Below are 20,306 nucleotides of genomic sequence, written 5' to 3' on the forward strand. Positions count from 1 at the left end.
CACTGCCAGCTTATATTATAAATGCATATTAACTCAGGAAGATCAGTTATAGTCTAAGAAATTCATTTCTTGCATCAATACAGTCCCCATATGTCTTAAGATTTAGAACCAATACTAATTAAGGTGCAGACTCCAGTGGCTGGCGTGCTCCCCTTGGAGTCTAAGAGATGATTCACTCACCCAGGGTTTTGGCAGGTGCTCACAGCTGTATCTCCACCTCTGGCCACATCAGGGACTTTGTCTTGACTCAAATGCTCTTCTGCTTCCTGTGGGGAGCCACTTTCGGATAGGAAGCATTCAGGTTCTCCTTCAGGTTCTCTGATATCCTCTTCTCTCTGCTCTGTTTCAATCTGAATCAAAGGCACGTCCCTTGAGCATAATGACCTCCAGGTGTGATTTAGAGGGCCAGCGCCACAGCATGAGGAAGTTTTCTTTGCACAATCTAAGCCAACCTGGTTCTTAAGAGGAGCGGTTTTGCTTGGAGAAGACACGGAGGGATGTTTGCTCTCGGTAACAGAGTCCTTCCTCCGGCAATCTACAGACTCCTGAACAAGCAAAGGTGGCCCGCTGTGCACTCTGCCGGCAGCTATTCTGTCTGCACACTTCTCCCCTTGCAAAGGAGAGCCCCGGGGATTAGGACCGGCTTCAGCCCCCTCTGCATCATCTATGAAAATTTTGTTCTTTCTCATGAGAGCCTCAATTGAGTTCGCCCACGTTTCATGAATCAACATGTTTGTGATCTGGTCAGTCCCTCCTCTTCGATACAAGCAAGAGTCAGATTTGCAGAGACCCGAGGAGGAAGCTCCGCTGACGGGCTGTACGCTTGTGAAATCCTGTGGGCAGTTTTGGGCAAAGCCATCTAAGGAGTTGGCTTTGACTGGCGCATTCACTGTTAACCTGGCACAGGGGGACCTGGTATCTGGCATGGACGACTGTCTGTAACACAGAAGGGATCGTGCAGGGGGAGACAGTAAACCTGACGTCCAATCCTGGCTGCTTCTTCTGGAGGAGGCACCGTCTCTGCTTTCTCTTTCCATGTCCCTCAGCATGTACCTGTAGAACTCCTCAGTTATGCTCTCGGTGCTGGACTGCTTAGAGGGGCAGTTCGGCCTCACGCTAAGGTGGTCGTTCTTCCTGCATGCCTGTTGCATCGCCGAGCTCAGAATGCTGCTGGCGTTCTTGCCCGCATAGTAATCCAGCAGCAACTCAAATCCCCACCCTTCGTTTTCCATCTGGTTGACCATGAACCTGGAAAACTCATCAGTGATGCTCTCGCAGCTCGACTGCTTGGAGACCGAGCTGGCCCTGCTGACCGGCTGGCTTAAGGTGCTCGTTAATCCCAGGCTGTTGGCATAGGCCCTGGCCTCAGAGTCCTCCTCCGGAATGCTTTCACAGCTAGAGGCCTTCAGCCTGTTCCACCTGTCGCCACCCAGTAACCGATTCCGGGAATAGCTCTGGGCTTGCCACACACCGTCCACCATGGAGAACTCCGTTAGGCTCATGATCTTGGCTGCCACTTCGTTTGCAAAAATAGTGACTGAATCGGGGATGTCCTCGAGGTTCATAGACTCATCCACCACCCTGTTCATCAGCTTCTCTTTAAGCTCGGGGTGCTCATCCGTTTTCCGCTTGATCTCACTGAGCCGAGGAGGCTTGTGCTTCCTCAAGCCGCTACTACCTCCCTGGCTTTCCTTCTTCCTCTTCAAGGGTCGGCAGGATACATTCGGGGTCACCAGAAACTCATTCCCTCTTTTCCATGCGCAAAACCAGGGTTGTTTTCCATAGGAGTTGTCAAGACAGATTGCTGCGATTTCAGTTGCCATGGAGACAACCGTCTCTGCTAATTCTTCTGCAAAGTCTGTAATGCAGTAGTCCTCTGCCTGCTTTGTGGATTGAGCAGGAAGCGCCAACTCGTCCCCTAACAAGGACAGGTGAACTTGAACTTCATTATTTAGGGGCAAGACACTACTGTACTTCTCTTGGGTGTTTGGATTGATACTGTCCTCCGCATCCTGGGAGCTGCTTCTACACTTGTCCACTGTGGGTAGCTTTTCTGCTTGGAAAGAGGCTCTGCGTTCCTTCTCTTTGTGCCTGGGTGGCTGATGGAGCTCCTTTGTGTCTTCTCCCACTGTTCCTTCTATACACATTTCCTTGGAGGATGTTTTAGCTGTTGTAGAGTCCAGCACTCTGCGACTACAGGACAGTTCAAATTGCAGTGTGGGGTTCTCCATTAGGCCCGCCCTCACTCGGCTCTTGTCTTGCTTCAGGTCCATAATATCACTGGCGACAAGACTAGTGCTTTGTGCATTGCTAAGTGGATGGTCACTGGCATATTCTGTGTCTTTTGTGCCTGCTTGACCAGCAACCTGATCAAATGGCTGATAGCTTAGGGGTTCCATTTCCCTCCATCTGATGGTCTCCTTAGAAAGGACAGGAGGACACTGACCAAGCTGCACTATCTGGTTCATCTTCTTGAACGTGCAGCATATCACACTGTGGAGCAGTCGATTTGTGCTTTCCATTAAGGCGTCCAGTGTTTCAGATGAAAGCCTGCCATCGTTGGGGTGGGTTATTTTATTTTTCTGGTGAACTTCATCAATGGAATGCTTCAGAATAACATTGGACAGGGTCTGTGTCAGTTCATTCCTCAGGATATTTTCTGAGCACAGCATCTGAGACTTTGAAGCAGATTCCACGATGCTCCTGTTCACAGATTCCATGAGGTCACCAATGCTGCTGTAGGTCTGTGGCCTAGTTAAAACCAGAGCGGCCTCTGTGAGCAAAGCCTCTGCAATGGCTTCCTTCTCCACCTCCACATTCCTCTCTGTTGATGAACTACAAAGTGGAGGGATTGCTCCTGCATCTTCTGTTGCAGGCAAGAAGCTACTTGGGGATACAGGACAGGTCACTTCTTCCCTTTCACCTAAACCACAGACAGCTACGGCACTTGCCACCTGAGTCATGCCACACAAAGCTGATGGAAAGGAGTATTCACTGATGGAAGACTCCTTGAGTCCTTGAGATGCCTGCTCTTGAAGTGCTCCATTGCCTCCCAGGGCACAGTTTGCTACCAGGGATTCCTGTTCCATTGTGAACCTTTCCGTGGCCTGTGGACTGGAGATGGTTCCAATCACAGTGGCTGCACAGGCGAGTGCTACTTCTACAGCACTCTGAGGGTGTCTGCTGGGGTCCTCTCCAGGTAGGACACCTGCGGCTTCCATAGAGACCTCCATCTCAGGCCAGGAAGAGATGCCTGGTTCAGGGCCAGCATCACTGCCTTCTGGACTCTGCATTATGACGATTTTGGGGAGCTCGTCCCATGACCGAGGGACAACTACATCTTTTGTTGAGCAGCTAGTGGGAAGCAGAGCACTTCCTACAGAAACACTGACTGCAGATTCCTGGGCTGGTGTAGGTTGAGACTGAGATAATCTGATAAATGCATCTTGTAGCACAGATTCTGCTAAATTTGTAGCATACTCGCCAGTTGTGGCTTCTCCATCTTGGATAGGAGGAAGTGAGTTTCTTGGACCTTCATGATCTCCTGGATCTAGGCTGTTGCCATGTTCAGTGACAATACCATATGCAGAAGGTCCATCTTTCTTAACCATCATGGAGAAATAAGCATCACTTTGAATACACAATGCCTGAGGTTTTTCTACTTGACCTTTACAATGTTCTGAATAATAATAATTGGTAGCTGGTTGCTCATTCCCAATAGCTTCACCCTTCCACTGGGATGGCTTGGTGGAAAGATCTAGACTCTGAAAACCTGTGTTCTCTGCTACCTTTTCCAGACATCCTTCTGTTTTAATAAAAGGTGAATATTTGTTAATGCATTTGTCTTCCAGAGCATAAAGCAACTTTTCTTTGTTGTAATCCCGTTCCTCTTGGGTGACTCTCTTTTGCTTTTTACTTTCCAAAGCATTGGCTGACAGATTTATATTTTCATAACCTAATAAAGAGAAAATGAGGGCCACTATTATTTTTTGAATATCAGGTTGCCATGGGTCTAAAATAACAATTACTTTCCAAAATTGCCTTAATGCACTATCTTATTTTTATTTGTTTTTTTCTTCAAATGAAACATTGTGAACTTTTTTTTTTAGATTTTTTACACATTTTTAATTGACATAAAATCAACATAACAAAATTAACCATTTTAACCATTAAAAGGCAATGCAGTGACTTCTAGCACATTCAAAATGCTGTACAATTATCACCATGACTTAATTCCAGAGCATTTTCATCATCCCAATGAGAAACCCTGTACTGGTTTTCCATTCCCTCCTTCCTCTTTGCAACCACTACTCTTTTTTTTTTTAATCTCCAAGGATTTGTCTATTATGGATGTTTCATATAAGTGGAGTCCTACAATATGAAGTCTTTTACAACTGGCTTCTTCCACTGAGGATACTGCATCTGTGTTGTAGCATGTATCAGCACTTCAGCCCATTCTGTGGCTGGATATTGTTAGGAAAAGTGAATCTTAAAGTTCTTTTGAACTCCATTATGGGATGCTACCCAACAAAGTGGCTTTTGATGCAAGGACTATAGGCTGATCACCATTTTTCAGGGGAAATAAAAATTCAGGAACACAGATAATTACATCTTAGAGCTTTCTAATGTGTAAAAAGAAAAGAGGAGGAAAGAGGAGGATGTTTAGAGCAAGCTCAATAGTGGGCCTTGTTGCAAAGATTTACTCTGAAGTTTGCATAGGACTTGCCCAGCAATAATTGCAAGCAATCTGGGGTGTTTTTCCTCTATGGCTAAGGGTGAGGAAGATGAACCCATTAATTGAGCTCTAGGGGTCAACAGAACCAGCTGAATAAATAAATGCTAAGTACTTTCCTGGATTCTCTCTTTCTATCCTCACAAAGATCAGTAGATATAGACACTATTGTACTCTCAAATAATAGATAAGGTAAATGGGACTCAAAAAGATTAGATTGATGACCCTAGGTCTCACAGCCTTAAGGTGACAGTTCTGGGATTCAAATTCAGGCCAGTCCAACTTGCCTCCAACTAATATTTGCCTTTTATGGAAGTCTTAGGGAAACTAACTGTCCTCCCAGGAATAGCTTCCATCTCTGCCAGGTAGGAAAATTTCCTCTTAAGCCACACAGAGTTCCTTTAGCATCCCTAGGGCATCTTTTGGAAGTCTGCAACCATCCAACTGCTAAGTCTGCAAAGTACATTAACCAGCATCTTCACCAGTGTTATCTTTCTTCCTTCTCACAACCTAGCAAGTGAAGATTGTGTTGTGTCAACCAAACTGAAACTTTTCTGAAATCTCACACAGACATTTTTGTATGGTGACTAATTTCGGGATGTGCATTGTTCTTACTGAAAAGTGCTCACCATTCTTATATTCTTCCACCTCGCTTTCCTCCTCCAAGTGCTCAGAGGCAGTGAGAAAGTCTTCCTCGATTGAGGACAAGGAGCAGTTTGTGTCATCCTCCAGTTTCAAGATATTTGTTTCCAGGTGGTGCTGCCGCTCCTGCACCAGTTCCAGACCAATCAAGAATTTGTTGATTTCAAAGATGATGCAGTTGGTACTGTTCGGTCTGTTCCCTCTTGCACATTGGACCAAGCAGATATCTGGCAGCCAAGGGCACTACAAGCAGAGAGAAAAGAAGACACTGTTTGAAAGGGAAAATAGAACACTATTGCTTCTGACCTTCCACTGTGCACCAACCTCTCCTGATAAAAAGAGTGGGAAATCTTAAAAACATTTCAAATATCTTCTGGCTTATGTTGATGAGCTGCTTGGAAAAAAATTCAAGTGGCATTTGGGAACACAAGGCACCCAAGGAGAAAGCTTAACTTAGGGGATATTGGACAAGCTGTTTCACATATTTTGGTTTTCCCTGGGGAAAGCAAAAATTGAATCATGAAAAGTTCAACAGGCAAGAGATATTTTATTCAAGGCTATTAAATAAGGGAGAGAATTCAGAACTCAGATCACAACTGCACTGAAACACAAGGCTACAAACTTGAGATCTGGGGACAAGGGGAGGCCTAAGGCCTTTGCTAACGAGCTTGACCCAAAGTAAATGTAAAAGTAAGCTTTCTCGAGTATTTGTGACAAGAGTTGGTTTCATGACTGGGTGCAGGTTGCATAGAGGAGTTCTGTTCTAACTGTCCCACAGAGACTGGGAGATGGGGCACTGACATCTGTGATGAGGGCTTTGCAAAGAGATGGCCCCTACTTCCTGCAAAAAGACATTCCTGGGTCTTAAATCTGGAAATGATGTGCATTTCAAAGGGGCAGAGAAAGAATTTACCATGATAATGTTTCCAGATTAAATGCTCTATGGAAAGGAAGCCAAGGTCTGGAGTCAGGAAGAAGCCTGGGAAAAGCTGTGTGCATGCTGGCTGGGTCGCTTCTTTTGATTAAACTGAGTTCTAGCTCTTCAGGCCAATGTCTTTCTCTGCCCTGATGATGTTCAGTGAAGGTTCTGCCAGAATTTTGGATGCATAGTCAATGTTTTATCAACTAGAGTTAGATATTTTCATTTGTACTGCTCATCTGAAGAAGGAGTCAACATGAAATTTAAAGAAAGCTTCTGGGAACTGGTGTACAGGAAAAACAATGACCAAAAGGCCCAAATTATCCCACAGTGTCTCGGTTAGACCTGTTTAATTCTGTTCAGTTCTAGGGCTTCGGACCATATGCCTGTTTTCCAGGACACATTTTATCTATACATATTATTTTTGTTAAATAGCAATTAAAAGTTTCAATTGCTCCTGGGCAGATTATTAGTAAATCATGAGAATGAATTATGTCTGCATGGGTTTTTATTCTCATAAGAAAAAATTTTAAGTGAAAATTCTCTGAATGAAAATAAGAATTCATGTTCAGGGGGTCACTAAATAGATTTTTTCTGAAGTAGAATTTGAAATGTTTGAGGAAAATATTTTTACGTTTCAATGCTCAATTTAGAAGAAAGAATTATTAAATCATATGTTTATCTGAGGTTGAAGTTTCTTGGTTCTACTACTAATGAGCTTGCCATTCTGGAGTCCCCAAGTCTGAATGTGTGTGTTTATGAGAAGGGAATGTGACAGAGGGCTACGTCCACACAGACATTTGTACTGTATTTCATAAAGTAGCTTACTTTTTTGTTACATTATTTATCAACTTTCAGTTGACCATTATACCTAGAGTTATTCTAGAAAAGATTAATATAAAATGAAAAGTTCAATCATTCTCCAAGGGGTTCTGGAATCTTTATATGGTAGGAAATAGAATTCATCTGTTATGGTTGAGATACGAGGTGTCCCACAAAAGCTTATGTGAGACAATAAAAGAATTTTCAGAGGTGAGATTATCAGGTTATGAGAGGTATAACCTAATCAGTGAAATAAGCCACTGATATGAAATCACTGGGTGGTAATTGTGGCAGATCACTGTAGAGATGCGCCTCTAGAATTTACGCTTATCCTTGATGAGTGGAGGTCCCTATGATTCCTGGTTTCCATGTCTTGAGCTGTTGTTTTTTTCACACCTTCCACCATGATATTCTGTCTCACCTTGGGCCCAGAGCTATGGAATCAGCTGACCATGCACAGAACCCCTAAAATTGTAAACCAACTAAACTCTTCCTTCTTTAAGTTGTTCTTGTCAGGTATATTGGTCACAGACATTCAAAGCTGGTTAAAACATCATCACTGTACATATGTGATTGGAGCCATTTTTTCAGTGAAAGTGGTCCACAATCTGGCTTTTAAAAGTGTGGACTATGGACTCATACATAGCCTTGGCTTCTCTTGGAAGCTCCTTAGAAATGTATCATCTTAGAACTCACCCAGGACCCACTATATTATAAGCTGCATTTTCAAGGAATCTGTTGGGGATCTCTACATACATTATTAGCATTTGCAATGCATTGGTTTATAGCTTTATTGAATTTACAAAGTGGCTATGATCCCCTGAATGACAAGGAACTACTCTATAGATTAATGGTAACTCTCTTCATTAATTTTCCTTCCACTGAATTTAGACATAATACACTAAAGTGGAACATACCAGACATTTTCTGAATGCATATTATATGTAAAGTAAATCATGAGATGAAAATATGAATCAAACAATTGCCCCGGGAGACAGGGCATAATATCCTACTAGTGTCTCAGCCATGGATAAAAATATGAATAAGAAAAAAAACAATGGAGTAGTTTATTGAGGTGAAAAGACAAAGACATAAAGAGAAAACTTCTCCACACAGAAAACAAAACTTCTCAAGAATTTATGACAATTCTCCACATCATCCTTGCAATATTATTCTACCTTTTTGCCCCCAAAGCCTCACCAATTAATGACGGGATGGTTTCTTTTGGTGTTAGGACTCCATCTTAACACTTAATTTTGATTTTGGTGCTTTTTTTCTACCATGCTCTTCTTTCTTTTTTTTTTTTTTTTTTGAATATGAAAGAAAAATTTTTGAATAGTCCCTTGTATTTTTCAAAGTACGTCCATTTTTTTTTGTCAAATCATTATTGTTACAAGCCTTTGAGAATGTTTATTATTATTTTTTAATCTCAACTTTTTGGACTAGAAAATTGAAGTTAAGAGAAATGGAATAAGCCTGGCCTACTGAAAGTTTCAGGCTTGTCACCAAAAAAAAATCTCCTTTGATATTTTAATTTCCTGGGTCAAAGATTCAATGTGACTTGTTTATTACCTTCCTCAGAGGTTAATGGGATTCTTAGCCAAGACCTTAGGTCAACCGATTCAGACGTCCCAGAATAACACACCTTGGGTTGCCTCTGCAGCTGTCTCCATCTTAATAGGTCACAAAGTTCAATGTGCAAAACAACCAAACCCAATCTATCCCTCAACAAGGAAATCCTTGCTAGGGTCGGCTAGAGTGGGGTTCTGCTGCCCACACCGCTGATGTATTGGAACATACAGGTTGTGGTACCTAAAAGTGATGTAGTAGCTTTTGGAAAATTGCAGAAAGGTGAAGCGATACCTAGGAAGTGACAGGGATCCCTATAATACAGAGATGTGGCATGTTTAAGAGGGAGGTAGCTTACCAGCAATTCTTGATAGCTCTTAGAAAAAGTATGCCCGATCCCAATCATGTTTGGTCGTCTGTTCTTTGAGACGTAGTCTTTCTTGCCCACGCTGGTCTCTAAAATTCCTGGGCTCAAGCCTCCCGGGTGGTGCAATTATAGGCATGAGCCACATGATTTTATGAGTGATCTTTAATGAGTTCTTGACCACTCAACTCTCTCTGATCTCAGAGAAGGTATTTGATGCTTTTCTAACCCAGCATCATTTGTCCTCTGGTTCTCATACTCTGTGGAGCACCATATTCTGCCCCATTCACTGTCCAAACAATTCACATAGAGTTTATTCATCTTCAACTCCAAGGGTGATCATGTAACTCAGGCCTGGCCAATCTGAACCATGCACTGCTCAGGTCACAGCGATTGGCTCAAAAATGAGCTCCTAGGACTCAAAAAGACCTGCTGGGAGCCAGTTGGAAGGGACTTTTTTTTTTTTTTAAATTCACCTTGAACCTGAAGGGCTATTGTCTCCTTGTGGGAGGAACTTGTGGAATAATCAGACCAATGGAGAGAAAGCAGAAAAGAGACTAAAAGAGAAAATCCATGTCTTGATGGCATTGCTCAATCCCCACATCTAATCTGTCCCCTGAATTTGCTTAGCTATGTGAGACAGTATATTCTCTTTGTGCTTAAGCCAATTTTCTATCATGTTTAATTAAGAATCCTGAGGATAATCAGTCTAGCAAGTTCAACTCAAGGTCATGTCCAATTAATGTCAGTATCAATTTTCATAGAGTCTTTGGAAGTCTTTGAAATTGGGGTTTTCAAATAATACCTGCATTTACCAAAATTTAGAAAAAGTGTTCCTTAAAGAAAAGGCACTTTGGTAAAAAAAAAAAAAACACAGAAAATAAGAAATGTTGATGTTATAAAGAAGTTAGAAACAAAGTTTTTATTCTGTTATGTTTTAAAGACATAATTTGCAATTTGTTTATAAATTAAAAATGACTTAAGATTCCTGTAAAATCTATACTATACATGCCTGTTAGTAGCTACAAAATCAAAGATATATAAATACCTATCAATAAAGCCTTCTTGCTTATTAATTGACATTTCATATTACTTAGAAAATCATTATTGCAAAGCTTGAAATTTGGAGATAAACCATTTTCTCTGGAATTGGATTTTCTTTTTCTTTGGAAAATAGTTTCATTGTATATTTTTGTAAAATGCCGGGTTTCTTACGATTTAACTCTACCTCCTTTTCTTTGTCACAGAAACTAAAGTTTGTTTTAAACAATGTGCTTTTTACCTATTTTATGTCATCCCTCAAATGAATCCCGCAAAGTTGAAATTGTTACCATTCCAATATTATAGATGGACAGACCAACCTCAGAAAGATCCACATTGTTTGGCTTCAAATTCAAAATGATGTCTATTCAGTTATAACAATATTCTGGTTAGCAAGATTCAGTTATGGATAATGAATCCCTGCTTTATTAAAGAAAACTATTATACCAAGGTGCAGATATATGCATAGGCCAAGGACTTTCTGCTTTTATTTATTATAAAAGAGCAAACGCTTTGGCTTCCAGGAGAGCCAGTCTTCTATATGGGCTCCTTTACCTGGAGTTTCATGTGTTATATTAATGAGCTCCACACCCCGTGAAGTAAAAATCTTTTAAATGGGGTAGGGGATGAAAAGAGAAATGCATTACCAGGGCATAGCAGTAGAGGTGATATAGACTTTCAGCTCTAATACTTGTGAAACACAGGTTTGAACCTTATTTCTGATCACCATAGTTTTTCATAATATAGAGTGATTTTCTATTTTTTTCCTCTCCCATAAACCTAGACTCTCTGCTCAGGGAAAATGCTATTAGAGAGTTTCAATTAGAAAATTGTATTGGGCTGGGGAGAAATCCTCATGAATCATCTGGAGATGAGCTATAATAATGCTGGGCTTCCTATGTTTTGAAGATTTTTAAAGATTGAAGAAAAAAAGGATTTCAAAATTGAGAGCAAAACTAAAATCTAAGGAAGAACAATATGGTAGGAAGCAAATGCTCATTATTTTAATCTGGAGCTATGTTATGTATCACTATAAGAGACCTTGTGTATATTTTTATTGCAAATTGAACAGCTTTACCCATATTTCCTCAAGTAAGTGTTTTGATGATGATTTATATAATATTAATGGACATGAATGCACTGATTCGTATTAATAGTATTTTATTTCAATAGTATTTCTTTTGTCTGGGGATTTTATTCTTGGGTCCAAGGAAACTTGGGACTGCAGGTCTTTATTTACTAGCTTTTACTAGTTTGGTATTTCCTAAGAAGTAAATGGAACCTAGAAAGATGATGTTATAGGATCTCAAAATCACATGTTATGAGTTGGACGTTTGGTAATGTTCCTAAAATAAAAGAAAATTCTGTTTTTGGTTATCTACTAGATTTCAGAAACCAAGAAAGTCATTGCCCAATGTGTCTACTCTAGTTCAAGAACAACTGAGAATCATTGATTTTTGAGAAGATATTAGAAATTAAGAATTAATGCAAGATAAGTTTTGTCAATTTTCAAGCGACAATATTTTGAAGAAATACAAATAAAGACTATTATCAAATATAAATACTATGTTGATTTTTATGGTATAGGAGCTTATGTGAGGCATCTGTTTTGGGTTCATATCAATCTGCACTGAGCTGACTTTGGATAACATAGTACAAAGTGAATGTCTTATCAAGAACTTAGCTTTCATACCTGTGAAACTTCAAAATCTGCTTGGAGATTACCAGATGCTAACCCACTCAGGAGGACAATTTCATTTTCTTTTGGTTGTTGGACGTTCATGGTGCTGATAAGTTTTGGAAGATCTGGAGAAACATTGACCAGTTTCTGTAGAACAAGAATCTTTATTAGTTTAGATTATTTCTTTTCACTTCCATAATGATAACCCCCAAACTATTTTATGTGCAAAAATGATTTATTTATGTAAGTGCTCATAGTTCAAATTGCTCAATCTATTAAAGCTATTACTAGAAGAAATTATGTAAAATAAAAACATAAGAATTAAGACTGGAATATGGGGCTGGGGATGTGGCTCAAGCGTTAGCGCACTCGCCTGTCATGCACGGGCACTGGGTTCAATCCTCAACACCACATAAAAATAAAATAAAGATATTGTGTCCACCTAAAACTAAAAACCATAAATATTAAGAAAAGAATTAAGACTGGAATAGAAAATTTAAGTTTTAGAAACTCTTTAGCTCTAAATTTTCCAAAGTGATCATTTAGTAATTAATACCACACAATAGACATAAATAATAGTGTAGAAAAATTCCCTTCTTAAGCTTTCAAACAAAGAATTGTTCACCAATGATTTTCTGTATAACAATAATAATGGTAAAGATAATGACTAACATTGATTTTCCTTTGTGTACCAAGCACTGTGCTAAAGACTGTCCATATCTTACATCATTTTGTATTTAATTCTCATGACAGTCCTGTGTATACTAGGTACCATTATTGCTTTCATTTTATACAGAAGCAGCCCAGAGTTAGTTGCTGGCACAAATCAGTGCCAATGTGCCTGCTCCACATCATGCCAGGAGATTGTCTCAAATCACTCACAGGGTTCTGGACATGCCTGCTTGCTTTCATCCTCCCTGATCTCTTTTCAATGAACTCGACACCATAATTCCATCAAATAAAATTGTATGTACACTTGCTCTTGAAAATTCTTCCAGAAATACACAGATGATGATAGTTAGAGGGTAGTAAAGATTTGTAAAGGATATCTGTGTGAACAACTGGGTTCATGTTGCTTTGGTGCAACATTACCAGGAGAAAATATGATAAGAGTAACCAGGTGATTGTCAGTATTGAGGATGGAGTACTTAGGTACCAGATACTGAGTAACTAAGTAATCCTTCTACCGTTCTGTGATAATCAAGCTGCAGATGGTATACTCTGAACAGTATTATACCAAATGGCAAGGGCAGACTGTCAGCTTTGGGCATGGAATGACAATCTTATCACACCACTTAATTCTTCCCATTGTCCTGCAGACTGTTTCCAAAGAACAGAGGAGAACTCCAAGTGCTTATGTTCTGTCAGGGATTCACGTCAAGGTTCTCACAACCTTGGACATGTTTGGGAACATAAGCTGCTACAAGGTTCATAAAGTTCAAGCCCAAGATGGGTGTAAAACAAGGAAGTCAAGGTTAGGGTCTGCTGGAAGCAGCAGGAAGGAGCAAACCTAAGAGTCAGAGGAGGGATTGGCTGGTGTCATTCAGGTTTTAGAAAAAATATGAAAAAGTTGCCTCAGACTGGGTGTTGGGAGTGAAGGAAGGAGAGAGCAGATACATTGAGGCACTGGTGGGCCAGAGGAAGAGCATGCTAAAAACAGTTCTGACACAGAAAAGCAAGTTTCACAAATGTTAAGAAGGGCAAAGTCCTGGGACAGAAGCGAGGAGGGTTGGGGATGCAGCTGTGGTGAGACCCTCTCACTGTATTCTCTTTAAATGAACATCATCACTTAAGCATGGGGTCAGATTGGGCAGCTCTTACAGTGAGCTCCTGGAGAGTTCAGCTTCCCGCTGTTACCTGCTGCAGGTGCTCTGTGCTGCTTGCATCCTTGTTGACATCCAGGTTCACAAAGCAGACCTGGGAAAGAGAGGAAAAAACTGTCAATTAAATGAAAAACCTAACAGGCTTTTTGGAAGAAAGCAGGAATCTTGGGAAACTGCTTTGCAAGTCCACACATTTTATATAGGTTGGCATAGAAACAATCATTTCACCTTTGGGTTCCTACACAGGTTTGTGGTGCACTGCTGAGAACTGCCCAGTGGTCTCAGCAGATGCCCTCTTCCTTTCATGGCCCAAACACAGTCAAAATGCCTGTTTGCATTAGAGTCATGAAGAGTCCTAACACAATCTTCAGCTCTGTTTTTGAATCTCATGCAATCTCAAAGGTAAAAGTACTTATAATGCTCCAAGCCCTTGTCCACAACTCTGATGAACCCTTCTCTCCATTTCCCTGTGTTCTCTTCTTGTTTCTTTCCTCCACCCATTTTCAATACAGTTGTGATAAGCAGATATCTTTTTGCTTTAGTATTTTAGTTCATTTTAACTGATTTAATCTTGAATTAGTTGCTTCTTATTTCTGGTCATCTTAGATCAAAGAGTGAATAAATTAGCTTAAAAACAGAAGGTACAATATTAAATAATTTCAACTGATAAAATAATTCCTATGATTTAAATTCCAAAATCATTTCATAGATAGAAAACTACTATGAATATTCAGATGGGGTTGAAGAGAAGAAAACTTGAGCAAGGAAATGAACTACGTTCTTGAAAGATAAAAGGCTTTTATTGGGCATGGGATGGGGCAGGTGTCCTTAGTAGGTTAGAAAGCAGGAGTAATGCCTGGAGGTGAGAAAGTGCAACACACTCTCAGGAAACCAAAGAATCTGACTGAAACAGATGCCTTGAGAAAGGGCAGTGTCAGAAATAAGAACTTGGAAGAATCATGTTAAATAAAATAATGTGAATGAGGTTTTATATTTTGCTAAAAATCACCATATAATATATATAAATATATTTTATTGTTAACCAGTCAATTTGCCCATACACAACTGAGAAAATTAATCATCAAGACATTTAATTCACTATTTGAATTTATTAGATGCCTACTAATATCTGCAATTGGTTGTTTGGTGTCATGGTTTTATTACAGTGCATCTATTTTTGAGATTAACATAAAAACATAATTGAAAGCTTTTGGAAAAGTCACTTAGAACTAAAACATGTTGCTAAAGTATAAAGATCACTGCTGCTGAACTCCCAAACACTGGAGATTTCCTTCAGTGTCATAGGCTCACAAGATCCTGCATCCCTGGGACACAGTGTTCTAGGGATTGAGGTAACTTAATGAGCACTGGGGAGGGAGAGGGGCTTGGAATGCTGCCTATGTGCTTGTTCAGAGGTTCTCCTCTGGGACAATAGGATGGAAAATAGGAAGGAACTGGGCATGAGTCCCTTTGCAGACAGTACAAATGGAAACATAAATAATAGATGGAGCTCAGAAGTAGTTCATGATCTAAGGCAGCTTGAGAAAATTCATACAATATTTGCAACTTTGCCTTTGGAAAGCTGGGTCAATATCCATTAGTGCTCAGGGACTTTTAATAACACGTAACCAGGGCTGCAGTTTCTGAATTGATAGACAATTTGCCATTCACCTTAAAGAAAGCCCATTACCTTGCTCCTGGGCATCCTACAACCCTTTTTATCCTGCATCATGGTGGGAGAGGGTGAAGCAGAGACCAGAGATCAATCACAGGCATCTGTAATAGTGCTTCATCTGCCCTCCAATATTGTCTTCCCTCTTCCAAGGATTAATTCTCTTTTGAGTCCTTCTTGGCTAAAAATGAGCTTCTGCCTACATCTGAAGGAAATCCTTCACAATTTTAGCTTTGCCAAGATAGAAACATAACCAAATGTACACAAAACCTGGTTTTACCTAGAGTGTGTGTCTTTCTATCTCTTTGTAGTAGAAGAAGATCCAGATTTTTTTTTTAAGGTCTGATATATGTATAATTTTGAAAAAAAAAAAAAAACCTTCTTTTAGAAAAGGGGTAATAAAATTCTAATTATATCTAAAAAATGAATTCAAATTTGGAAAGGCTAATACTAACAACACTGAAATTTTCAGAAAAAAAAATGATATTTTAACGAATTAACTGCTCAATGCTTTCCCCTGAGATTTTAGGCTGCATTCTCTTTGTTCATCTCTTCATATGGTGACAGTTTTATAATATAATTTTATCTAGGATGAATAGAAGGATAATTCAGTCTTTCTCTAGTATGGCTGATTGAGCTTTTTTCAGCTACAAAATTTTTTATTGACAATCTTAAACATTTTCAGCTTAATATCAAATTTAGTGTGGAATTATAATTTCTTTCAAGTACAAGTTACTTTTTAAGTACTGGGGATTGAACCCTGGGGTGCTTCATCATTGAGCTACATCCCCAGCCTCCCCCAGCCCCGACCCCCACCCCCATCCCACCCACCTTTAATTGTTTGAGGCAGGGTTTCACTAAGTTGGTGAGGCTGGCCTGGAATTTTATATTCCATCTCAGCCTCCTGAGTCACTGGGATTAGAGGCATGTGCCAATGTGCCTGGCTTATATGAGTTCTTACAGGCACACTTACTATTTGCAATATAGTTATAGTTTTGTGCTCTACAAATGTAAGTATTTAGATTAATTTTCTTTTGTGTTATTTCCATGGAAGAAGAACAAATGCATGGTGCACTTACAAATTTCACTGCTGCAATACCAAATAAATTGTTTTCTAGTAGAGAAATTTGGGTTGAGTAAGTGTCAATGAGAAACCAGTCATGTACTTAAATTTTGCATGTCTAATGGCTGGAAGAATTTTACATAGACTAGCTACTGGTGTAAACATACAAGGTAGAGAGTGGTTTTCTTTCCACTCCTATAGAGTTCTGATGTCGGGAACTGTAGGGCATATTCACATGACTTGATCTCTGACCTGACAGCATTTCTGTTGCAATGTCTGGTTGAGTTGCCACTTTCTGTGGTAGGAATATTCCTGAAAACCTTTCACACATGCAGAAGGCTAACAATCACTTAAGTGTATATGAGAGTGAATCTAAGCCACATAAATATACCTCAGGTCAACACAACCCCAATGAATTTCCCTGAAGCCAGATCCCACAAATGCCCAAGGTCAATCCAATGAGGGACAATAAGATATGATAGGAGTCTGGATGAAAAGAGATAATTGTGCTTAAAACATGACTTTTGAAAACATTTGCATAAAGAACCATGTGAATACAGTGTTAGGCCCCATTCCAGGGTCTTGGGAGAGGCCAAAGCATCCTCAAATTTGAGCTATGACAGTTTTACACTAAATCCACTTCTTGGTGAGATGATCCACATGATTGCATTGCTCTTGACAAGTTTCCACTCTATGACCTTGGGCTATTTCACTGAGGTTTAGGCATCCACTCATGCTGTGCTCCAAGTGGATAGGGTAAGACAAGCCTCAGTCTAGAAGAGCTGGGAATGGTGGGCCTGGTTTAGGAGGTTTTGATGATCAGACTGTGTTCTGCCTCCTGTGGGTGTATGGTGTTTGTGCAGGGTGCTCAGAAAATAATCAATTCAAGGGATTGTTCTTGCTCTTAGGGTTATGATTTGTCTGGAAGCAGGACATATTCCTAAAATGAAGACCCTTAGGCAGTGTGGCAGGGTGACAGGTCGCATATATTGGAGGAAGACATCCAGAGAGCTGGGTTAATCACAAATGCTATCCCAGAGAAGGCAGGTTTTGAGGTGAGATTTGAAGTCAGAGGGGACAATTTGAAAACCATGAGTTGATACTGCATGGACACTGAATGGATGATTTTGCCACCATTAGCACCTGTGAACAGTGACCTGGTAAGAGGATCTATATTAAGCAGGAGGGGAAGAAGAAGGGAAAGAAGCAGGGAAATCCAGAGCAAGACATGCGGCCTAGAACCCCGAAAAGGGAGAACAAAGGTGGTGAGCAGAATGCCTTTCCTCTTCCACAGTGAGGACTAGGCCATAATTCAGCAGACTTTTAAAAGGTGAATGAAAGAAGGATTAATGAAATAATGAAAAGAAAAATTTTATGATATGCTTCCTGAGCAACAAGAATTGAGAGAGACCTGTCAGTTACAAACCCTGAGTCTGCTCTCTGCTTGATGGGTTATTGCAGGAGGTTGTAATGGAAATTTTTGGTAACAGGAATCATAAAGGAACCGGGGTGAGTGTCATGTCTTACTCAAGTATTGACACTTGGAAAATTGTGAATTGTGGTGTAGGGGTTGGAGAGAATTCTGTTCTGGAGAGGCTGGGGCTGAGACACCAGGCAGCTGAGATTCAGGTGTAACTGTTGTGTTGGCTGTTCACCTCCATCTGGACGGGTACTCATAATGTGTTTACAGAATTACCTTTTTTCTTCAACATGGTCTGTCTGCCTTCAGCCTTCACTAATGCCACTTTTCTGTTCTTAAGGTTTTAAAATGAAACAATGTAGGAATAAATATCACTAAGAAAATGATGCCACTTGTGATTTTGACTTCTACATAATCTAATAAAATGCCCTGCAGTTCTTTATGGAAAACAAAACTTTGAATGTCTACAGGCAATATACAGTTTAATCTCTTTAGTATTGTGGATTATTTACTCAAGCAATCTCAGTGATTTATTTATAACTTCCTTTTTACAAATGGTGTTCTTGTAAGCATTTTTTTTTAAATAGAAATTTGCTGTAAAATTTTATTAGTTCATAAAACATATTTTGGTGAAAGATTCATGTGAGAAAGAAGCTGACATTTAAAATCTAGTAAAAGAGGATGAAGTAAAATCACTGTAAAGTGGATTGTAATTCATAGTGACTTTTGTGTAGTGACTGTATTTACAAATTAAGTCTGCACAAAACAGTACTATTTTATGGGATAAAAAAAAAGTCTGACTTTTGAATTGAATTCACTCTCCCCCACCTTTCCCCCAAAGCTGGTGATGATTGTCAGCATGCTGATGAGCAGAATGCCTTTCCTCTTACACAGTGAAGACTCTGGCCACACTTCAGGGGACTTAAAGAAGGTGAATGAAAGAGGGAATAGTGAAATAACGAAAGGAATAATTTTCTGATGTGTTTCCTGAGCGATAAGAATGGAGAGAGAACTGAGGGTTATAAATCCTGAGTGAGTCTGCTCTGTGCTCAAGGGGTTATTGCAGGAGGTTGTAATGAGAACTTTTGGTAATAGGAAACCCAAATAGAGTTTTGTGGAGGAACTGGAGTGAGTGCTGTGTCTGACTAGAATATTACACCTGGGAGATTCTGCATTATGGTCCTAGGGGTTAAAGAGAATTCTGTGCATGGAACCTATAAAACTGTAACCCAGAAACTGTAAGGACAGTTTTAAGATTCTGTATGTTGCCTTTAGTCATCGTTTTAGGTGATTCAGATGATCAAATGCAGTAGTGGAGAAATGTCTTTGTGCTTTGTTTGAACTAAGGACCAATCACTATGTGAGAGGTTAGATGGCAGCAGAGTTTTCAGCCCCAAAGTGATATTCTGACTTCCTCTGTTGGCAATCTTTCTGTCTCTCTTTGAGTCAGCCAAAGCCATCAAGGAAATCATTCTTATGGAGATCCTGCTTAGCAAATGTTAATCAAAAGCAGGATGTCAAATTGCCTTTAAAATCTAGCCATTTCAGTGTTGAATACGACCAAATAGATACTTATGGTTTATCTTAGAAGAATGCCAGTTCCTTTTTTCAGCTTCTAACAATGAGCCATCTGGCCATGTGAGATATGACAAGATCTCTTAATTTGATGGCATCAAAATGCTGATCAACAAAGCTTCCAAGGAAAAAAAAATTGCCTGCTTTCTTCCCTCAACCAAAGACTTCTGCTAGATTCAGGACCATGGACCAAAATTATCTCCTGAAGAATGCCACATTTTCTCTGATTAGTACTTTAAGCTGATGATACTAAAATGGCAATTTTATATCAATGTTGGTATCATCATGCTGGCAGACATTCTGGAACACATTTGACCACTGGAGAAAATACCGCATTTGTATCCAGTTATTACTTTGAAATAATTGCAACAGTCTCACCAAGATGAAATATAAAGTGGTATTTACTCTTGAGACTGTAAAAAGTCTTTGCTTCTTTTTATTGTCAATATCTTTTTAAAAATATATTTGAAATGCTGTTTTGGGGGCAGTTTTCAAGCAGTTTGTGAATGATCTAAAATTTTCTAAAAGATGAAAGATTTTTTATATTAACCATACAGGAAGCCAATTTTATTGCTAGCTTAAAATTTTTTAAAAATCCCCTTTAGTCATACACAACATCAGGATCGACCCTGACATAATCACAAAGGCCTGGAACACAGTCTGCTGTAATTCATCCTGCCCAAGCTCCACTCTAGAATCCCTCAATCCATTTAGTCAGTTTGTTAATTTAAGTTAGTGTCCTGTGGATACACTCCATGCCAGGTTCCACTGTGCCACATCTATACATGCAGATCAGATTTATATTGATCTTGATGAAATTCCCTACCTCCCTCTCCCATACTAACTCTGCACTGATCATGAAGGAATTTTTCTCTAAGTTTAGGGGAAGATTCTAGATTCTGGGATCAACATCATTTTAACCTGTGAGGGCTTTCAGGGAGTTAAATCAGGGTTCTTGAAATAGTTGTTCATAAGAAGTCAGG

At 39.8% G+C, this 20,306-nt stretch overlaps 1 protein-coding gene across 7 annotated transcripts in view; it reads right to left on the reverse strand.

The window, feature by feature from the left end:
* The window catches only part of Sphkap (SPHK1 interactor, AKAP domain containing), a 152,442-nt gene that overhangs the window by 27,079 nt on the left and 105,057 nt on the right, over positions 1-20,306 (reverse strand). For all 7 annotated transcript variants that reach the window (XM_058577453.1, XM_046439967.2, XM_058577450.1 and 4 more), the window contains 4 exons: positions 13,628-13,687; positions 11,783-11,917; positions 5,362-5,617; positions 181-3,955 (listed from right to left, as the gene is read on the reverse strand). In XM_058577453.1, the coding sequence (XP_058433436.1) occupies positions 181-3,955; positions 5,362-5,617; positions 11,783-11,917; positions 13,628-13,687 (4,226 nt within the window). The remainder of the gene's footprint in view (positions 1-180; positions 3,956-5,361; positions 5,618-11,782; positions 11,918-13,627; positions 13,688-20,306) is intronic.

Source organism: Marmota monax, unplaced genomic scaffold (assembly GCF_021218885.2).
Source record: "Marmota monax isolate L192 unplaced genomic scaffold, Marmota_monax_Labrador192_F-V1.1 WCK01_AAM20220418_F8-fsc00041, whole genome shotgun sequence".
Classification (NCBI taxonomy): domain Eukaryota; kingdom Metazoa; phylum Chordata; class Mammalia; order Rodentia; family Sciuridae; genus Marmota; species Marmota monax.